Below are 18,365 nucleotides of genomic sequence, written 5' to 3' on the forward strand. Positions count from 1 at the left end.
ACCTAGCTTAGCTAGAGGGAGGCCCCATGAGATAACGCAACATAAAGAATCCTGTACATGGTGAATGCTCGACTAGTGCCTGCTTGTTATAGTTGCTATTACAGCCACCATGTTGGACAAGTGCCGTGGCAGGTATTGCTACGTCCAGGGCTGATCTCATCCACGCCCTGACCAGCAACACGGCGATGTTAGTCCCCCTCCATGGAGCCAGGGAAGCACCAAGGTGCTCTGGCATTTGCAGAGCTGTCTGCTTCTTCCCCCTGCCAGGCACCGCTCAGCCCTCTCCTACTCTCCTGGAGAGACCCCCCGGGGGGAGGCCTGGGCTGGGGAGGGAGGGGGGCTGTGGATTCAGGCTGCAACAGACCCGGGCTGGGTGCTTACAGGCTCCTTGAAGGAGGTGGTGGCAGTGACCACGGGGGGTGGGGAACCACACGGTTGGAGTTGCGCCCCAGTCCGGGCTCAGGCAGTGGATCCTGCTTTTCTTCTGTTCATTCTATGCCCTCCATGCAGATGGCGAGGAGGGTCTCCTCATCCTTTTAGGTCTTGCTACAAGCCAGGGAGAGAAGTGTGCAGAGCTGGGGGCTTTGACGTCACATCCATTCACACCAACACCAAAGAGGCTGCTGTTCTGCCTCCACGCTATGTTAAGTCCAAGATGATGCAGCCGGGGTTGTCCAGAGACTGGCACACAGGGAGTGCTTCGTTCCCCTCTCTTGGCCCTCAAGGTTGAGAAAGCCCCTCCCAGCACCCCTGCACTGTAATTAGTCCATCTGCCCCTCACTGTACTGAGGGAAGCTGAATTGCTGGGCGAGGTCAGTTGAGGATATGGAACCTGTGTTGTACATCTGAACAGATACACTACTCCATTATGCTGTGCTCAGGTGGTGCAGTGCGCAACGCACACAACTGCACCCAGTAGCACTGAGATCACCCTCTGAGGGGTAGTCATTTTGGAGCACAGCTGTTGAATCCATCCTCCTGAACTTTGGGACTTCAATCCCTTCCTCTAGCATTTAGGGTGTCCTATTTATTGTTAACCAAACCACCCTTAACCAGTCCCCAGACTCCTTTGACCACTAGCCCAAATCTTTGGCAGTCAAATGCCTTGCAGAGCCCCTCACCTCCCACTCTTGTTGGCCCCCGGCTTCCCTCCAGATAATTCCTCCAAGGTCACTCCCCAGTTCCATGGTCTCCCTCGGCTCCCCTCCTTCACCTCTCCTGGACATCGTGTGATCAGTGGTAATCTGCCCGCATGCGGGGAACACTGCAGGATGCTCCTGCCTTTCATCTTCTCCCTCTCACCTCAGAAACGTGGTCCTCCCACCCTCAAGCTATGACCAAGTCCTTGCCACCACATTTTGCCTACCCCGAGTCTGGTCCCGTGGGTCTAGTTCTGTCTCAGTGTGGCAGAATGAAGCCACCCCCACCCTAGAGTCAGAGCCCACCACGGCCTGAGGGGGGCAGACTGCCCAGAAGGGCAGCGAAGCCTGGAAGGCTGTGGGAGGTGGCAGGAACCTTGGCCTTGGGCGTCTCTCCCACCTGAGGCTCCCCTGACCTTGGCGTCCCCAGCCCTGCCCTACCCCCCTACCAGCTTATAACTAAGAGAGGTGCCATCTTTTTCCCCTGTCCCTTTCCGCTCAGCCCCAGGTGACAAACTGGTGGTCCATGACACATTTGTTCGGCCCGCCACACTTTTCTGAAGTTTCAATTAGCTGCTATCATTTAAAAACTAACTGATTTCACTCAGGAATCCAGAATTCAAGTTTCTTTTTGAGAACTCAGAAGATCTGGCCCACCCCAGGCCCGCATTCCTGCATGGTGATAGCCAGAGAGAGCTGGTCTCGGCTGTTCCCTTTCTGTGGGGCTTGCACAGAAAACTGCAGTTTTAACCCTCTGCATTGTCCTGGCCACCCATGTCAGCGGCCTGGCTTCAGAACTGCATCTTGGCATGAGGCCGTCCGTCCAGGGGAAGGAAAAGCCCTTAGGTGTGGGCTCGCGAAGACGGGGAGAGCAGGGCGAGCAGGAAGGCGGGGCGGACAGTGCCAGGTGAGAGCCACGTCCCAGTCTCTCTCCATCACTCTTTATTGCTAGCAGCATCCCAGGCACCCTGTGTGTGTCCTGTCCTGGCTCAAGCCCACCTCTGGGGGCTGGGCTGCTGCAAATGTGCGGCTTGCGATCCGCTGCTTCAGGCCACCCCACATCCTAGGGGAGGTGGGCCCCGGGGCCTGAGGCTTTATCCAGAGCCTGAGTAAGCAGTGTGGCCTATGGGCACAGGCTTCCTTACTGTCCAGCTGGCTCAGCCAAATGTGCACCAGGGGGTGGCAGCCTTGTCGCAGTCCAACATGATGTTGAGAACAGTGCAGGGGGCCCCGCCCACAGACAAGGCTGTGCGGGAATCCACACGGTACTTCACGGTGTTCAGGCCTCCCTCCCGGTCCACCTTGAACTGCTCCTGGGGAGGACATGGAGAGAGAGCATGCACTCAGGGCTTTGAGGCCGCCGGCTGTCCGCAGCTGCGCCCCACCAGTAAGCAAGAGGGCTGAGATCGTTCAGGTGGGCTAATATGGCTCCTAAAGCAGAGGCTGTTTGGGGGACGGTGGTTCCTGTGTCACAGGTCCACCTGGGACGCTGGCACCGATAGCTGAGGCCCTCCCCTGCTCCCTGCCTGCATGGACGCTGAGGTCTCAGCTTACCCACGTGGCCAGGTGCCCATAGCGGCCACCAGCACAGGGCACAGTGCCCAAGCAGAATGCCCAGAGACTGGCCTGGGCCACGCAGGGGAGGGCAGGGCCATCTGGGCCGGAGGAGAGCTTGGTGAAACGCTTGGCCCTGTTGCTTCCCCACATCACCACCTAACCATCCCCAGTCAGGGGACCAGCCAGCACCTGTTTTTGAGCTGCGATGCGCTTCTGGTCCCTCTTCCGCCAGGCTGGGTCATGCAGGTGGCGAAATGTCTTGTACCCAGTTGTGATTCCCGAGGGGCGGAAAAGCTAAGAAGGCCAAAGAAGTTGGGTCAGGCCGCCCTCCTGAAGCCCCGGTCCTCACCGCTAGTCCTCTGGGGTCCCACAGCCTGCCACGGGCCATGGGCAGGGGACTGTACTGCCATTCTGCAGAAGAGGTATGCCTATCGGGGGCCAGGCTGAGATCAGAACTGGGGGTGTCATCCGTAAGCCCCAGGAATGTCATCTGAGGGCAGGGCAGGGAACCCTGGGGCAGCCCCGATGCTGAAGAGGTGGGGAGCCCTGGGGGGAGTATTACCTGCAGCCCGGCCCCTTTGATGCGACGGTAGAACTCGTCATCTTCGCGGCCCCAGCCCCAGAAGCGGTTGGACATCCCGTTGCACTGACACAGAGACAGGGAGGGTCACTTGCCCCATCCTCCCAGGGCGCTCCCTGGTCTCGGACCACCCAGGAGTAGGCCAAAGCCCCCTTTCTCCTCCTCCTCCCCTGGAGGTTCTAATGTGCACCCAGAGGCTTATAGTTCCCGCAACCTCTGAGCTACTGGAGGACAGCATCACATGCCAGGCCCCTTGCCTGTTCTCATGGGCCCTTGAGTCTGTGTGACACGATTGGTTTCTCAAAAATGTCTGACTGGGGGCCCCTGGGGGGCTCAGTCGGTTGAGTGTCACTTCTGGTTTCAGCGCAGGTCATGATCTCACAGTTTTTGAGTTTGAGCCCCGTGTCGGGCTCCGTGCTGATGGCACAGAGTCTGCTTGGGAGTCTTTCTCTTTCCCTCTCTCTCTGCCCCTCCTCTGCTGTCTCTCTCTCTCTCTCTCTCTCTCAGAATAAATAGATTAAAAAAAAAAAAAGGCTGACTGGTGGAAGGCACCTCTTCAGGGCAACTGGCAATGGGCAGAAGTGCCAACTCCTGCTTGATTTCTGCCTGCCCGATACCCCCCTTTCTCCTGGGAGGCTCTGCCCTGGCCTCTTCCTGTGGGGAGAGGGGCAGCTGGGCCCTGCGACAGACACCTATTAGCCACCCAACTCAGGGCTTCATTTCTGTAAAGCTGGCTTCAGCCGCAGCCTGAAGAAGAGGGCAAAAGACCAGTGTCTAAGCCACTCGGTCCTTCCCACTCTCTCCCCTCACCCTCACCTACTCCCCAACTTCCCTCTACCTTCACTCCTTCACCGCCCCCCCCCCCCCACCTCCAGCCACAACAATGGACTCAGGGGTAGCCCCCCTCCCCCACCCCTACTCAAGTCAGGCCAATCAGGAGCCAGGGTGGCGCAGTTCTGGGACTCCTGTCCCGGCTGCTGGGGAAGAGACCTCCCCGTCCACTGAACCCGGGCCTGGGTGCACGCAGCGTGCATCCAGGACGGCCACCGTGCACCTCATAGGCCTGAGAACAAATCCACTCCAGAGAAAGCTGAGCTGAGAGACGTCCCTGGTGACGCTAAGAGGCCTGGCAAGCCACCCCTGAAGCCAGCCCAGACTGTTCCATTGAGAACCAACGAACCCCGAGTCTCCCAAAGCCAGCTCACAGGGGGTTCCCGCTACTGCGGCTGAATCCTCCCTGACTGGCTCGGTCCCGCTCCTGGACTCCCTTGACCGGTCAGGGCAGGACCCTCTCATCCGCCGGGCCTGGGACCGTCCCTCCTCCTGCCCATGCCCGCCCCAGGCGGGCGCCCCCCGGCCTCACCAGCTGGTAGTGCTGCTTGGAGAGCAGCAGGATGCCGCCCACGTAGGTCTTGTAGTGGTAGAGCGGGTGCAGCTCCGGGGAGGCCACGTGGAAGGGCCCGGCCTCGGGGAAGCCATAGTCCAGTTCCTCGTTGAGGGGGAGCAGGTCCACGTCGTGCATGGCGATGTAGTCCGTGCTGTTGCTGCTCTCCAGGAAGCCCACGTTGACGAGGGCCGCCCGGTTGAACCTGCACGGGTGGGGGGCGGTGAGGTCGCGCTCCCCAAACTGCGTGACAGCCTGTCCTCTGTGGCGCCCGCCCCCCCAGCGCCTGTGCCGCCTTCCCACCCGACGCCGACTTCCCCGTGGGGCTGCCCCCCCCGCCTGCCGTCTGCTCATCACACAGACGTCTACCGACTGCCAGCTATGTGCCAGACACCGTCCGGCCCACTGGGGCTCCGGCGGAGAGAAATCAAAGCCCTGCCCTCGAGGAGCTGAGGTTCTGATAAGAGGAAACAGAAATCAATAAGGGAATATGTAACCAGCCAGCCAACGGCAAGGGCTACGGAGGAGAGAAGCGGCGCGGAGGAGAGAAGCGCGCGCGGGGTGAGGAGGGGAGAGCATGCTGGGGGGCGGGGCAGGTGTTCTTGCAGACAGGGCCAGCAGGAAGGCCAGGGTAATGGTGTGACGTGTGAAGGCCTGAGGGAATGAGCCAGAAGCAGGTAGAGGGAGTGGGTCTCCAAGGAGAGGGGAAGGCAATTGCCAAGGCCCGAGGCAGGAGCGGACACCTGTGTGACCAAGCAGGGTGACCAGGAGGGCTTCAGGGATGAGGCCAGTGGGGGACGGGCCTCTGACAGGCTTGGGCTGTGACCCCGGGTACCACGCAGGAGCCCCTGCAGGGCTGAGAGCAGAGCCAGGATGTGCTGTGACTTCCAGTTTAACTGGATCACTCTAGCTGGGGTGTTGAGAAGAGAAGGGAGGCTCAGGGTTGGAAGGCTACGATCATCTGGGTGGGAGATGGTGATTTAGCTCAGGGAGGTGGTGAGAAGTGGGCAGATTTGAGACACATTCCGAGGGACGGGGTGTGCTGAGGGAAAGCGAGGAGGTGACAATGACTCGAAGGCTTTTTGGCCTGAGCAACCGGAAGCGAGGAGCTGCCATCTCCTGAAATAGGGAAGAGGGCGGGTGGGAAAGCAGACATTCAGCCTTGATCATGTGAAGCTTGGGATGCTCGGGACCACCAGACGGAGGGTTATGTGGTGCCCAGACACAGGGGGCTGGAGGTCAGGAGAGTGGTCTAGGCCGGGAATACACAGACTTGGGGGCCACCAGGGCACAGAAGGGGTTTAGTGCCACGAGGCCGGATGACATTCCCAGGGAGTGACTGCAGCCGGAAAAGAAGATGCCCAAGGACTGAGCCCTAAGAGCGCCAGTCGAGAGGTCAGGGAGGTGAGGTAGAACGGGCAAAGGACTTAGCAGAGGTGAGGAAGGAGGAGAACCAGAGTGCTGTTTCAGAAGTCAAATGGAGGTGTTTCCAAGAGGAAGAAGTAACCCACTTGGCCAATGCTACCTGGCGGTGGAAGACTGAGAACAGTGCTTGGATTAAGGAGGTGGGCTCACTGGTGACATCAGTGAGAGTTGCTTCAGCGTCAGGAGGGGGGTAAACATCTGAGGGGAACAGGTTCCAGAGAGAGTGAGAGGGGAGACAGGAAAGTTCTGCTCTGAAGGGGCTCAGAGCAATGAGGTGACAGGGGTGGGCAAGGGGTCACGGGGGCTTTTCCTTCTCTTTTTAGACAGGAGCTATTTCAGTATGTTTGCTGATGCAAATGCCCCAGAAGGGAGGAGAAACCAATCCAGGAGGGAGAGAAAGGAGTGGATGGCTGAAGCGATGTCCTTGAGTAGGAGAGCGAGAAGGGGACCCAGCGCCAGACCGGAAGAGCTGGCCCTGGAGGGGCTGGGGCAGTGCATCCTCAGCATGGTGGGAGCCTAGTCTGTGAGCACAGAGGCTGGAGGGCTCACTCTCTTCCTGTTGGCTCGACTTCTCAAACAGGCAGCAAAGTCATCAGCCACGGCTGACGAGGAGAGGGACAGGAGAAAGGGTGCCGGGCTGCCTCAGAGGAGGAGAGGCAGCAGGCCAGAGGGCCCTCTTGGGCCAGGGCTCATCTCCAGGGGGGACAGCCAGCTGACCCACAATAGGCATGGAGCAGCCAGCAGCAGGTGGGTCAGGGAGGTGAGAAGTGCGAGATGACGGATGTTAATGATGGACCATGGACTCCAAGGTGGGTGAGGAGAAAGTGAGGACGAGGAGGGTGGGCTGTGAAGACTGGGCGGTACTGTGGCCTCAAGGGCCTGGCGGGGTCCAAGAGCCTTCGGGTCTGCCTCCCAGAGGAGTGAGGTGGAGGGAAAGGAGGTGGAGGTGGAGCGTGAGATGTGCGCACTGGCTCACGGAGGGGAGCGGCACGTGGTAAAGGGCAAGGACCCCAGGGTAACAGTAGACTGTGAACAGCTTCAAAGCTGTGGCCTTGACCCTGCCTTTCCCGAATCCCCACAGTCAATCCACTGGAAAGCTCGGTCTGTGCTTCCTCCCCGTCACATCTCTCCACCCCTGCTCCCCTACAGCCAAGAGGCCCTCCCGTCCAACAGCCCAGCAGGCCTCCCAGCCCTGCCCCATTCTCCTGTTCTGGTAAAAGGTATTCCTCCTACGACAGCCATGGCGATCCTTTCAAAATGGGTATCACACCAGGACTCTCCTTAGCCCCAATCCTCCCCTCAAATTCCCGTCACACCAGCGAGAGGGGTTTACTGTTCCCACCCTCCCGCCACTGCGCTGGGTGGTCTTTCCCAGGCCAGAGGCGCCCCTGGCACTGGACCCCAGTGGGAGAGGGAGCAGCCGAGGGGCCTGGGCAAGGGGAGGCCTTGGAGAGAGGGGGCCGAGTTGGGAGGCCGTCCCTACCTGAAATGATCCACCTGGTTGAGCACATAGATGTGGTGCGGGACCTTCTTCCTGCTTAGGAAGCGGTGCATGTGGGGCACAAAGACCAGCAGCTCCTCGAAGCGTTCACGGAAGGGCACCAGCACTGCCAGGCGGTGGGGGCCCCAGGACGCGTCTTCTTCCCAGTGCTCGGGAGGTGGCTCCGGGGGGCAGGAGTGGGGTGGGCCTGGGGTCTCCTGCCCTTGTCCCCGGGCTGCCCGGGCCACGTCACCAGAGCAGCTGAGCTGCAGCCAGAGCAGGGAGAGGAAGCCCAGTAAGAGACAGGCAACGAAGAGGTGGAAGACGGAGCATTTCCGGGGAAGGCTGCTGGGGAGCAACCTGGACCTGGGACAAGAGCAGGGGTGGGGTCAGAGGGGAGAGTGGAGCCGGAGCCCTTTGGCAGACCCCTTCTCTGGCTTCCCCACTGGTAAGGTGCACATGACTGGTCTGCCCCACGCGCCTGGCAGTTAGTGCAGAAGCAACGTCAACGCTTTTGTTCATGCTGCTACCACACAGCGGAATCCTGCTTACTGCTCTAGGCCCAGGAGGTGTCACTGCACCTCCAGGAAGCCCTCCAACCCCGGGTCAGAGCTGTCCCAGTTCCTTCACGCCCTCTTACTTTCTGTAAGTGAGTCCGGGTCAGACCAAGAGCTGCTGGAGGGCAGGGGCGAGACTCCTGGTCTCTGGTACCTGCCGTTCTCCAGTACGGTGGCTGAAGGGTCTGAGCCTGAGCCGAGGGCAGGAGCCCTGCCTTAGAGATCCCACCCACCACCTTCCAGTCCTCCTCCTCTGTAAGTTTACCCCCAGTATAAACCCTCACTTCAGTCCTGCTTCTCACACCAGAAAGGTCCTCAAGGCAGGGGCCTGGCATCAGTTCCAGGGAAAAGACCAGTGTTTACCCTGGGGAGATCCAACCTACCCCCAAAACAATGCAAGACCCAAACTGACAGTCGCTGTTCACTGAATGAGACTCCAATCTTCAGTCCAAGAGGCAGCTCATGTGACAAGGGAGGAGAGATGGGACAGGGAGAGAAAGATCAGGGCTAGGTATGGAAATCAGGCTCCGTTTAGAAGCTGGAAGTGCATCTGAATCGCTTGGACACCGAGGTCGTGCTGGGAGAGATCGCTGTCTGGCTTAGAGAGGTGGAATTTACCAGATTTCTCTGCTGAGGACAGAGAAGGAGCTGAGGAACCTAAGACAAGGGAAGCTCTCTCTAGTCTACCCCCCCGAAACAACCTGCAAAGCACTTTGCTTTATAGCCTTTGGGAGTCACCAGTTAGCTACAAGGTAGTATACATTCTGCCTGCACTCGCCCCCACCACTCACCCAGTGCCACACACTGGGTAACCCAGACCTTCGCCACTCACCATGTTCCTTCCTGCTCCAGCCCTGACACAGCCTGCCACTTCAGTCTGAGATGCCCTCTGATGATCCTTCAGAGCCAAACTCCCATGTCATAACCAGCAACGTCCCTCTACCTCAACTCCAACGTCAGGGCCAGCACTGCCCACCCTTAACGTGCACACAAACGGACATGCATGCTCTCTCCATGGTATCTGGTCCTTCCTTCTTCGAAGCATTCAGAGTTCTGTAATCCCTTGTGTCCCTGCTGGTCATCCCCCTAGATAAGCCATTCCTGTCTGCGGCCCCAGAACAGTTTAGACAGCAAAGGGCTTGCTTGGTGAGTTACCGGAAGGGTTCAAGCAGTCAGGGCATGCTTTAAGTCACACGCCAGAGCCAGACCAACTCCTGACTTTCTCTAACACACAACTGCCAACCTGGAAGCCAGCAACCCTGAAGCCAGGTCTCACACACAGCAGAGGGGTGGCCAGCTAAGACTTACCCCCCATTGTCCTGTGGTGGGGGTTTCCGCTGGGGAAGAGCGGAGCCCAATTCTGCCAGTGGCCTGGGAAGGCTGGAACCTCTACAGATTCTCCCTCGCCCCCTGGGTTCTTTCTGGGGCTGAGGTGGAGACCGGGGATATGGACATGAGGAAATCTCCCACCTTTGGGAAAAGAAGCAGTGACCATCATCCAGGGGTATGGCATGGATTGGGCATTCCGTGCATTGTCACACGCTATTGCTTCAGCCCAGCTTCCCTTTGCAGGATCACATTCTCATAGGCAATCTTATTCTGGGCTTTAAGGGCCCAAATGGCTGAGCAACTGAATTCAGAGCCAAATGTCAATTCCTCAGGACAGCGGACACGGAGAACTCCTGGTGCCGCCTGGTGGCAAACTCCAGAACTGCAGTCCCAGCTGCTCCCAGGCCCAGGGCACCCTGCTCCGAGGGGCCGACTAAGTGAGGTTTATCTCCATCAACCTGTGCCCAGGGCTAGAAGAGGCAGAGTCAAATCCAGCTGGGCTGGCTCCAGAGCCAGCACTCTTAACTGCTACGCTAGCCTGAATCTGTTGCCTGGACCTTTGTACCCCTGTGTCAAAAGCAGGAACTGACAGCAGTAACTTTTTCTGGGAACACAGGTATGTTCCAAAGGTTTACGGAAAGGGATGTGGAAATGGAAATTCTCCTCTATTACCTTTTGTTTCTGCCCTTACACAAATCTTAGTGATACAGGTTTGAATATCAGCTGCTCTGGTTACAGCACCTCCCAACTGCAAAGGTAGATACCTCCTGCCTGCCAGGCACAATGTCAAGAGTGTTACATACGTGGCTTCTTTTAATCCTCATACAGCCCTGTAGAGTAGATATTATGATCCCTGTTTCAGAGATGGAAAAGCTGAGGTCAGAAAGATTAAGTGATCTGTTCCTGGTCACATGGCTGTTAAAGAGGATTCCTGCCCAGGGCTGACTCCACACTGTCCAGGCTTTCTTTCTATTACATTCCTGTCTTCCTGCTTCAACACCAAGTCTGCAAAATCCCCCAAACACAAGCCTTTTGCCCACTATGTTCCCGAATCTTTTGGCACCTGGCAAACTTAAGAGACATACGGGGGAAGAGGTGATATTCACTGGGCGGAGACCCACTATCTGGGTGTGTGTCCCGGGTGAGAAGAGTTTTGGGGGCACATCTCACGAATGAAGCGTGGGTGTTCTCCCAAATCTAGAAAGCCGAATAACTCCCCTACCCCAATACTGTTTAGGAAAACATCATCAGCTAAGGTCTGGATCAAGTTCACACCTAACACATGCAGGAGGTCCCACTCAAGTACAGCTGCACCGGAAATGAACCAGCATTACGTGTGAGGAGTGCCTAGTTCGTGCCAGTCAGTGGCCTACCAGGCTAGCATAGAGATTCTTTCTGGTGTGTTCTTCTGGGCGGTCAGCAAAGGATGGGGAAGCCTGAAGGAGGATGGGGTCTGAGGTTACACGGATGTGATGGGGGGAAGTAGACACCAGAGAAAAGGAATAAAGACCCTCAGAGAACGGGGGCAGGCAGAAAGACAGAGATCCACTGAGAGAGGTCAACGCAGTCAGAGACCCGCACGAAGACAGATGCCAGCGGAGAAACACAGACACAAAGACACCCGCACCGAGGGACAGACTCGCAAAGAGAGGGACAGAAACTCACAAAGGGAAGTCATCGGAGAAATACAGACCCGCGAAGTGGCGGAGACTGGTAGAGACAGAGACCTATACGGAGAGACAGAGACCCGGTATACAGAGCGAGCCAGTGGCCCACTGGGAGAACCACAGACCCTCAGAAAGCCCCGCAGCCGGGGACGCGACGGCCTCGGGCTCCTAGATTCCGCGGGGCGGCCCGGAAAGGATCGGCACCCGGGAGGACGGGGCCCGGGCCGGCCGCCGCCGCTCACCTGCCGTCCTCCCAGGGCAGCTGCGCCGCTTTCCTCCGGGAGGGGAACATCGTGGGGGGAGGTGGCGGCGCATGGGACTCGAGCTCCCAGCCGGGCCGGCCCGGCCTCCCGGGCCTACGCGGCGCCTCCGCCTCCCGCCCCGCCCCGGCCAGTCCGCCCCGCCCCTCGGTCCGCCGGGTCCGCCGCTCCAGCCGCGCCGTGTGCTCCCGGGAGCCGCAGCTTCAAAGGTTCCGCGTTCGAGGACCGCTTGAGTGCTCCTGTCGCCGGACCGCTAACTGCCCACTGGGGAACTGCTTGTTCTCCCGGGAAACCGAGACCTCAGAGGGGGCTCACGTCACTGGGCCGGTACTGTACTTAGACTCCAGATTTCCAGCGCTCTGGCATGATCTGTATCTCCGTCCTGCCGCCCCCTCCTCCTCCCTTCTCGGGCCCAGGTGGTCCATGCTTCCTCCCGTAGCAAGAACGGAGGGTGGCAAGGCCAAGCTCTGGACTCCGACTTGGGTTCAGCCCAGACTCCACGTAGTGGTTAGGAGCCAAGCACTGCAGACAGACTGACTGGATTCGAAACCTGATTCTGCCAGTTCGGCTGTGTTTGGGGGGCAAGCACAATCTCTTGGCATCTTTCCTCACTGGCATGTATAAATAGTTCCTGAGCTACACGTTGCTGTGAGGGTTAATGGAGAACGTAACATGCAAGGATACTTGGCACAGTGCTGGGCACATAGGCAACGCTATGTAAACGATGGCCCTTACACAGAAGAGGGGTACTTGGGTGGGGTTGTTTGAAGGGGGAGGAAGATTGGGTTCTTAGATCCGTCCTGGCACAGTGTGAACCTAGCTGGCTGGGCCAGCCTCCCACCTGGGAAAAGACGGCAGCAGAGTCCTTAGGCTTGATCTCCGCTCTTCGGAAAACGTTAAGTTCCCTCATAAATAGCTAACATCTATTGAGCTCTTGCTATGTGCCCGTCATTGTTCGAAGTTGCTTACTGCTGTTCTCTCATTCAGTCCTTATGGGTAGTGTACTTACTATGCCCACTTTAAAAATGAGGAAATGAAGACACAGGCAATTCAGGGTGTAAACCAAGATACTTTGTACAATCTACGGCCTCAACCACTGTGCTTTCAAAAGGACTTTACTGTGAGAAATTAATCATCCCCAGCGACGCCCATTCTCCCTTAAACCCAGCATACAACCGACCAAAGAAGGACCTTACTGCTGAAATCTGCCATCGCACTGCACTCTGTAACAGAACTTTGGCAAATCCAGCCCAGGTTTGGCTGGTGACAAAGGCAAGGCTGATCCCCTGAAGAGACCAGTCAGTGGGGTGAGGCCAATAATGGAAGCAGGGAGGTGGGACTGTGACCTTTGAAAGCACAAGCCCTTCTAAAGGGGAACAGCTGCCCTTCAGTCTTGTTAATTGTTGTTACATCAGAATGAAGCCCCACTAGCGTCAGATCTGATTTGCCTCAAGAAATCAGATTTCACATAAAAATCCTAATTAGTTTTAAACAGTGACACCCACAATCATGTTAATAATAAGCACCCTTGGTATGATGGGATGAGAATGGCACCTTTATGGTCTTTCAAAAACCCAGAATTCCAGTTCAATCATGAGAAAAACAGCAGACAAATCCCAATTGAGGGAATTCTACAAGATACCTGAACAGTACTCCTAAAAACTGTCAAGGTAATAAAAAACAAGGCAAGTCTGAGAAGCCGTCATAGCCAAGGAGGGGCGAAATGTAACTTGTCCTGGATGGGATCCTGGGACAGAAACAAGGGCATTAGGCAACAGCTAAGAAAATCTGCATACTCTATGGGCTTTAGTTAAAAATAACGTATTGGGAGCCTGGCTGGCTCAACAGCGTGCAAATCTTGATCTTGGAGTCCTGAGTTTGAGCCCCATGTGGGGTGTAGAGATTACTTAAATAAAACTAAGATAATGTATCAATACTGTTTCATTAACTTGAACACTTGTACCATACTGGTGCATGACAATAATAGGGAGAACTAACATCATGAATTTTCTGTAATGCTAAGGCTATTCTAAACAAGTTTTTTGTTTTTATTGTGGAAGAGGTCTAGGAGGTAGTATGAGGTCAGACCATATCCCCTTGTCAGTTCAAGTAGTCCACAGCCTGGCCTCCCCAGCCTGTCTCTTTCTCACACCCTGCTGGATTTACCTTCCTCAAATTTATCTTCGGTTCTTGTACCCAAAACTGTGTCAAACACTGGGTAATATGCGAGTCTCTTCTAACTCTAACCAACCTCCCTTAACGGCTTCCTCAGCCCCCTCCCTAAACTCCAGTGGAAACCATGTCCATCCACCTCCATGCCAGCCATCTGCCAGGGCTTCCAACCACAGCTGCTCTGCCTTCTTACATCCGAATCCTTCTCTTTCAAGGTCCTCCTGAAATCCCATTCTGTTGGTTAAGACCATCTACATCCTCATCCCCGCCAGCCCAAGGATTTCTGTCCTTCCCAAACCCGCAGTGCTCTTCTGTTCAATGCACACTACCTTCCTGAACAAGGTACCAACCCCCCACCATACACTTGTTTTATGCTCTTGGGCAAACCCACTATCCCCTGCTACAGAAAGGTATAGAGGGGAGGGAAAGAATGAACTTCACAGGTGGGTATTCATCTTGGAATGTTAAGTGCTTTGCACAGAAGAACTGACGTTTCCTGAGCACCTCGGTGGCACAGTCACTTTATGTGGGACAAGCGAATTTTTTTATTTTTTATTGGGAAACCAATGTAACAAACCTAGACTTGTTGAAAATGAAATCAGTAACTAAGACTTTGCAGGCCCCATCCCCAGCCAGCACCAAGGCCTCTGCCTGGCCTGACCCCAGTTCCTCAAGCCCCCAAAAGGACAACCATGTTGAGAAGCTGAGGTCAACCTCAGGGCTAGTTTCCCACACTGCAACCCCCTCAACCCCACCCTCCATTGACACACATACCCTGGATCTGTAGTCTGGGTCTAGGCCCAAGGAGGGTACAGTGAGGTTCCCAGGGTGGCAGGGAATCACGGCCACACCCCAACCTGCTCAAATCCCAAGTTAGCAAAGGAAGACAGAAAAAAGACTGGCGTGCCTACCCACTCCCCCCTCCCCAGCCACCCCAGACAACAGCCTCACATCCCTGATCAGTAACACTGTGATTCTGAGGTGCCAATGGGGCTCCCAGTGGCTTCACCAGACCCTGGGTGATTACTGCAAAGGGCTTAGAGCCCAGGGGAGGGGACAGGCATTGCCCCACCACCTGCTCAGTATTAGCCAGCTAAGCTCCTGCCCTAAACTTGTGCCTGGGGTGCCTGTAGCCCCTTTCCCCTCTAGACATCCATGGCTCGGAACCAGTCCTCCTGCTAGAGAGAAATCAGTTCCAGGAGGCCCTTTCTCCCCCAGCCCGGGAGGAAGGATGGCCTGTGAGCTGGCTACACCAGCTTCTTTGCTTCAAAGAAGCTCTTGAGGTGTCGCATCTGCCAGACGCCGATGGCTACGAGGATGAGGGTCTGCAGAATGGACCACCACAGCACCCGCTGGTTGGTGCTCTCGCTGGTCTGCCGGAAACGCTCCTCTCGCCACTGTGGGAGGGGAGAGCAGAAGAGGAGCTTAAGTTTGCTGGGCACCACCTGGCGCCACTCTAACTGCTGGGTTCCCTTTGCAGAGGATGCCCCAGAATCAAGGACCTATGCCCAGGTTCCAATCAGTGTCTGCAAAGAGCCAGAGACCCCATCTGGGGACTGTATTCATCCTCCCCAGCCAGATGACCCACTCATTTAAGTCTGTTTGCTTGGGGGTGCCTGGCTGGCTCAGCTGGTAGAGCATGCAACTCTTGGGGTTGAAGCTCCACACTGGGCATGCAGCCTACTTCAAACCAACCAACCAACCAACCAACCTCTGTCTGCTCATGTGTCAGATACAGTCCTCCCCTGGTCCTCTCCTAGAGCCAGTGGGGGGAGGGAGGGCGGGGGGGAGGGGAGGTGAAGTGCCAGTAGTATCACCCCATCAGACAGAGCTGCCCTATAGTACTCAGGAGTGCACGTGCTCTAAGCTCTCTGCCCAGGTCTTCCCCAACTGCTCCTCGAGGATTGTGGGCACAAGTTGCAAACTGGTGGCCCAGTGGCTGGATGTGTTTTGCCAATAGTTAAAACCTGGTAAAAATTCACATCAAAACACTTGGATCTCTAGCTCCTCTTAAAAGCCAGGGCTAGCGTATCTATCTGCAAGGCTACCCTGGGTTGACAATTAACCGAGGCCACTGAGGATTAGACACACAACAGTCCTTATGGTCACAGATTCATTCATGGTACCGCCTGGCTCCTGGACACAAATGAGTTTGAAACAGCTGGTCCTGGAAGCACCTGGAGCCATGGAAATAACACCCAAGGTATTAATATCAATTCCCGCTCTGTCACTGTGTACATGTAACTGGGATTTAGAGCAATGATGGCCTCTCAAGAGCCTGTCTCCTTGGTTACACACTGGAGTTAGTGATCCCCACCCCACCTTTTAGACTTGCAAAGCGGCACAGTTAAGTCCCTTGGCTTTCATAATGAATCTGACACACATGCCACTCCTGGCTGAGCCAGGGGAAGGCTTCTGGGAAGAAGCCCACCCAGGAGCTCCTGGCCCAACCACATACCCGTTGGTAGTTCTGCTCTTTCTGGATCTGCTCCACTTGCTCCACCAGCTGTCTCACTCGTAGCTGCAGCTCACTCAACTTGTCTTTGGCGGCAATTTCTGCGTAGTCGTTGGCGTGTTCACCCACCTGGATGTCCAGGTGAACTCTCTGGGGACAGACAAGGGAGAGAAAAAGAAATCGGGCAGCCCTGCTCCATCTTCCTGCCAGGCACTGACAGCTGGTCCCCCTACCTTCCTTCATTTGTGCATTTCGTCCAGTGCTGAGGCCTCCACAGTGTCCAGCCCTATGGGGCTCTAGGCAAACAGGCATGAATAAACTTGGCTGACACTTGGACCAAGGCACATACAAGGAGTTCAGGGACTGTGCCCAGATGTTCAGCGAAAACCCAAAATTATTAGGAGACACAAAATCCGACACACTCATCTCACACCCAAAGCACCGCCAGTCTCCAGGCCCCACCAGGGTTTAGAGGTTGAAAGCTACGAGTCCCATGTGGGTCCACTCACCAGCATGCCTCCAGCAAAAAGGGAGAACTTGGTGGAATTGGAGTGAAGACAGATCTGGTGTTCGCCGGGGGTATGGGAGGTGAAAGTGAACCTGCCTTCAGAGCCATACTGCCGGGCCAGGATCACCTGGAGACAAAAGCCTTCAGTGAGTGTTATAGAAAGGATGGGGCTGGAAGGAAAGAAGTCTTAAGGCTCTCTGAGCCTCAAAAGTTAGCCAACAGAGACATAGGCACCCCACACACTAAAAGCTCCAAAGCTGCTCGGCGGTAGTTGCCAAAGCTTACCTGAGAACTTCTGGGGGCAGGGGTGAAGAATCTAAAATGAAGCTGACGTGGGCCTGCGGTTGGAAAGGGCTCTTTATTCAGAGCTCCTGCCATTTCAACTCTTTTTTGTGTGTGGTTCTTTTTTTTTTTTTTTTAATGAAAAGTGACAATCAATGATTCTTTTTTCTTTTGCTTTCCTTTAATATCCTTATGTGGTGAAATTAACAGTTGCTTCTTCGTTTTGCAAAGCACTCTGTCCTGTGAAACCTTAAAGTCTGGATGCCACAGCGTTAGAGTTGACAAAATTCTTTGACTACCAGCACCACAATTAAGGCACCAACCACACCTGTAAGATAGGTGAGTTTCCATTTCACAGACCAGGAAACCGGCTCAGGGAAGCTCAGTGACTTGGCAGAGTCACGCAGCAGTCGGTAAGAGGTTGAGAGGAGCCGCTAGCACTGCAGCAGCCCAAGCTTGGCCTAGAGCGCAAAGCCGGGCGCGATCTTCTCACAACACCCAACTGTCTTCAGCAGTTCAGCAGATGCGGCAACTAGGAGGGGAAGTACCAGCACCTGCCTGGTCTGGCGCCTAAGCGCAGGGCGGAGGGCTCCGCGGGCTTTGGGGTCGGCTCACCTTGTCCTCTGGGTCCTTCACCTCCACGAACATGCCGAGCCCGGGGGTGGCCGGCTGGTACTCCTCCCGCTGCTTGTCATACAGCTGCGTCCGGTAGTTTCCTGAAGGGAAGTGGGGCGAGTCCAGGTCAGATGAGCGCGAGGTGGCGCGGAGTCGGCCCACGCCAGCACGCGGCGAGACCGGCTGCTCCCCTCTCTGGAAAAGGTGACTCTCCCGCACCCCCCGCCCCAAGACCAAGGTCTTGTTCCAAACTCTCCCCCTCCGCCCGCACCTATAACCATGGTTTCGTCCGGGATCTCCTCAATAAAGCACTTCTTCTCGGTCTCCCCGATGTGGAAGTAAAGCGCGCCTCCGCGGGCCACAAAACACAGAAGCAGCACGAGGGCCCGAATCACCCTTCCCAGTCCCCCTCCGGGCCGGGGCCCGACGACCCTCACGCCCTGCTCCGCAGCCATCTTGCTCCACCTGCCGGCGCAGTCGCAGCCCGCGGCGCCACGTAGCCCTGCCGCCGCTGCGGGGCCTGCCGGGACAGCGAGTTCGACTGGCTGGACTACAAGTCCCGAGATACCCCGCGGCCGCGGCGAGGCAGCTTTTGCCTGCTTCCGAATTACGGCCCAAGAATTGAAACCTTTTTTTTTTTTGTTAATCGCCGTGGCGGCGGGGCGACTACTAGTGTTTATAAAATTTTTACAGATGCTCCAAGTAACGCAGTTTGGTTGCGGTCGCAGTGAATAACGAGCAGATACAGGATTGAAACCGAGGATCCCTGACTTTCCTCGAGATTGCATCCGACACTCTGGGCTTTCTTCTATTTTTAAAAACTGAACTTTAAAAAGTGACACAAACAGTGCACCAACTTATCTTGGAAAAAAAAATTAAAGTACAAAAACAACAACAACAAAAAGCTGAGGTCTCATTTTACCACGTCTTTGCCACCTGAAACCCATCCATTGGT

At 56.1% G+C, this 18,365-nt stretch overlaps 2 protein-coding genes across 5 annotated transcripts; both read right to left on the minus strand.

The window, feature by feature from the left end:
• Positions 1-1,750: 1,750 nt before the first annotated feature.
• B4GALT7 (beta-1,4-galactosyltransferase 7) lies at positions 1,751-11,518 on the minus strand. Of its 4 annotated transcripts, XM_027076883.2 has the most exons (7): positions 11,361-11,506; positions 9,431-9,592; positions 7,569-7,931; positions 4,640-4,865; positions 3,259-3,342; positions 2,886-2,990; positions 1,751-2,452 (listed from the first exon to the last, which is right to left on the minus strand). In XM_027076883.2, the coding sequence occupies exons 1-7, from the start codon at positions 11,408-11,410 to the stop codon at positions 2,297-2,299; spliced, it is 1,146 nt and encodes a 381-aa protein (XP_026932684.1). In that variant the 5' UTR covers positions 11,411-11,506; the 3' UTR covers positions 1,751-2,296. The 4 variants fall into 4 exon arrangements, with proteins under 4 accessions (XP_026932684.1, XP_026932686.1, XP_026932685.1 ...); XM_027076885.2 differs by lacking the exon at positions 9,431-9,592 and having other exon boundaries at positions 11,361-11,518; XM_027076884.2 differs by lacking the exon at positions 2,886-2,990 and having other exon boundaries at positions 11,361-11,509.
• Positions 11,519-14,088: 2,570 nt separating this feature from the next.
• On the minus strand, positions 14,089-17,896 carry TMED9 (transmembrane p24 trafficking protein 9). The gene is made up of 5 exons (XM_053219764.1): positions 17,682-17,896; positions 17,411-17,511; positions 16,515-16,640; positions 16,009-16,155; positions 14,089-14,947 (listed from the first exon to the last, which is right to left on the minus strand). The coding sequence occupies exons 1-5, from the start codon at positions 17,863-17,865 to the stop codon at positions 14,798-14,800; spliced, it is 708 nt and encodes a 235-aa protein (XP_053075739.1). The 5' UTR covers positions 17,866-17,896; the 3' UTR covers positions 14,089-14,797.
• Between the last annotated feature and the right edge of the window lie 469 nt (positions 17,897-18,365).

Source organism: Acinonyx jubatus, chromosome A1 (assembly GCF_027475565.1).
Source record: "Acinonyx jubatus isolate Ajub_Pintada_27869175 chromosome A1, VMU_Ajub_asm_v1.0, whole genome shotgun sequence".
Lineage (NCBI taxonomy): Eukaryota > Metazoa > Chordata > Mammalia > Carnivora > Felidae > Acinonyx > Acinonyx jubatus.

Excerpts from the sequence above, each read along its gene's own strand:
- B4GALT7 (XM_027076883.2), bottom strand. The coding sequence starts at position 11,410 with ATGTTCCCCTCCCGGAGGAAAGCGGCGCAGCTGCCCTGGGAGGACGGC. Across the intron at positions 9,593-11,360 it reads CTGCCCTGGGAGGACGGCAG|GTGGGAGATTTCCTCATGTC; the intron begins GTGAGCGGCGGC and ends CTTTTCCCAAAG. Across the intron at positions 7,932-9,430 it reads CCACCACAGGACAATGGGGG|GTCCAGGTTGCTCCCCAGCA; the intron begins GTAAGTCTTAGC and ends CTCTTGTCCCAG.
- TMED9 (XM_053219764.1), bottom strand. The coding sequence starts at position 17,865 with ATGGCTGCGGAGCAGGGCGTGAGGGTCGTCGGGCCCCGGCCCGGAGGG. Across the intron at positions 16,156-16,514 it reads TTTTTGCTGGAGGCATGCTG|AGAGTTCACCTGGACATCCA; the intron begins GTGAGTGGACCC and ends GTCTGTCCCCAG. Across the intron at positions 14,948-16,008 it reads AAGAGCAGAACTACCAACGG|TGGCGAGAGGAGCGTTTCCG; the intron begins GTATGTGGTTGG and ends CCCCTCCCACAG.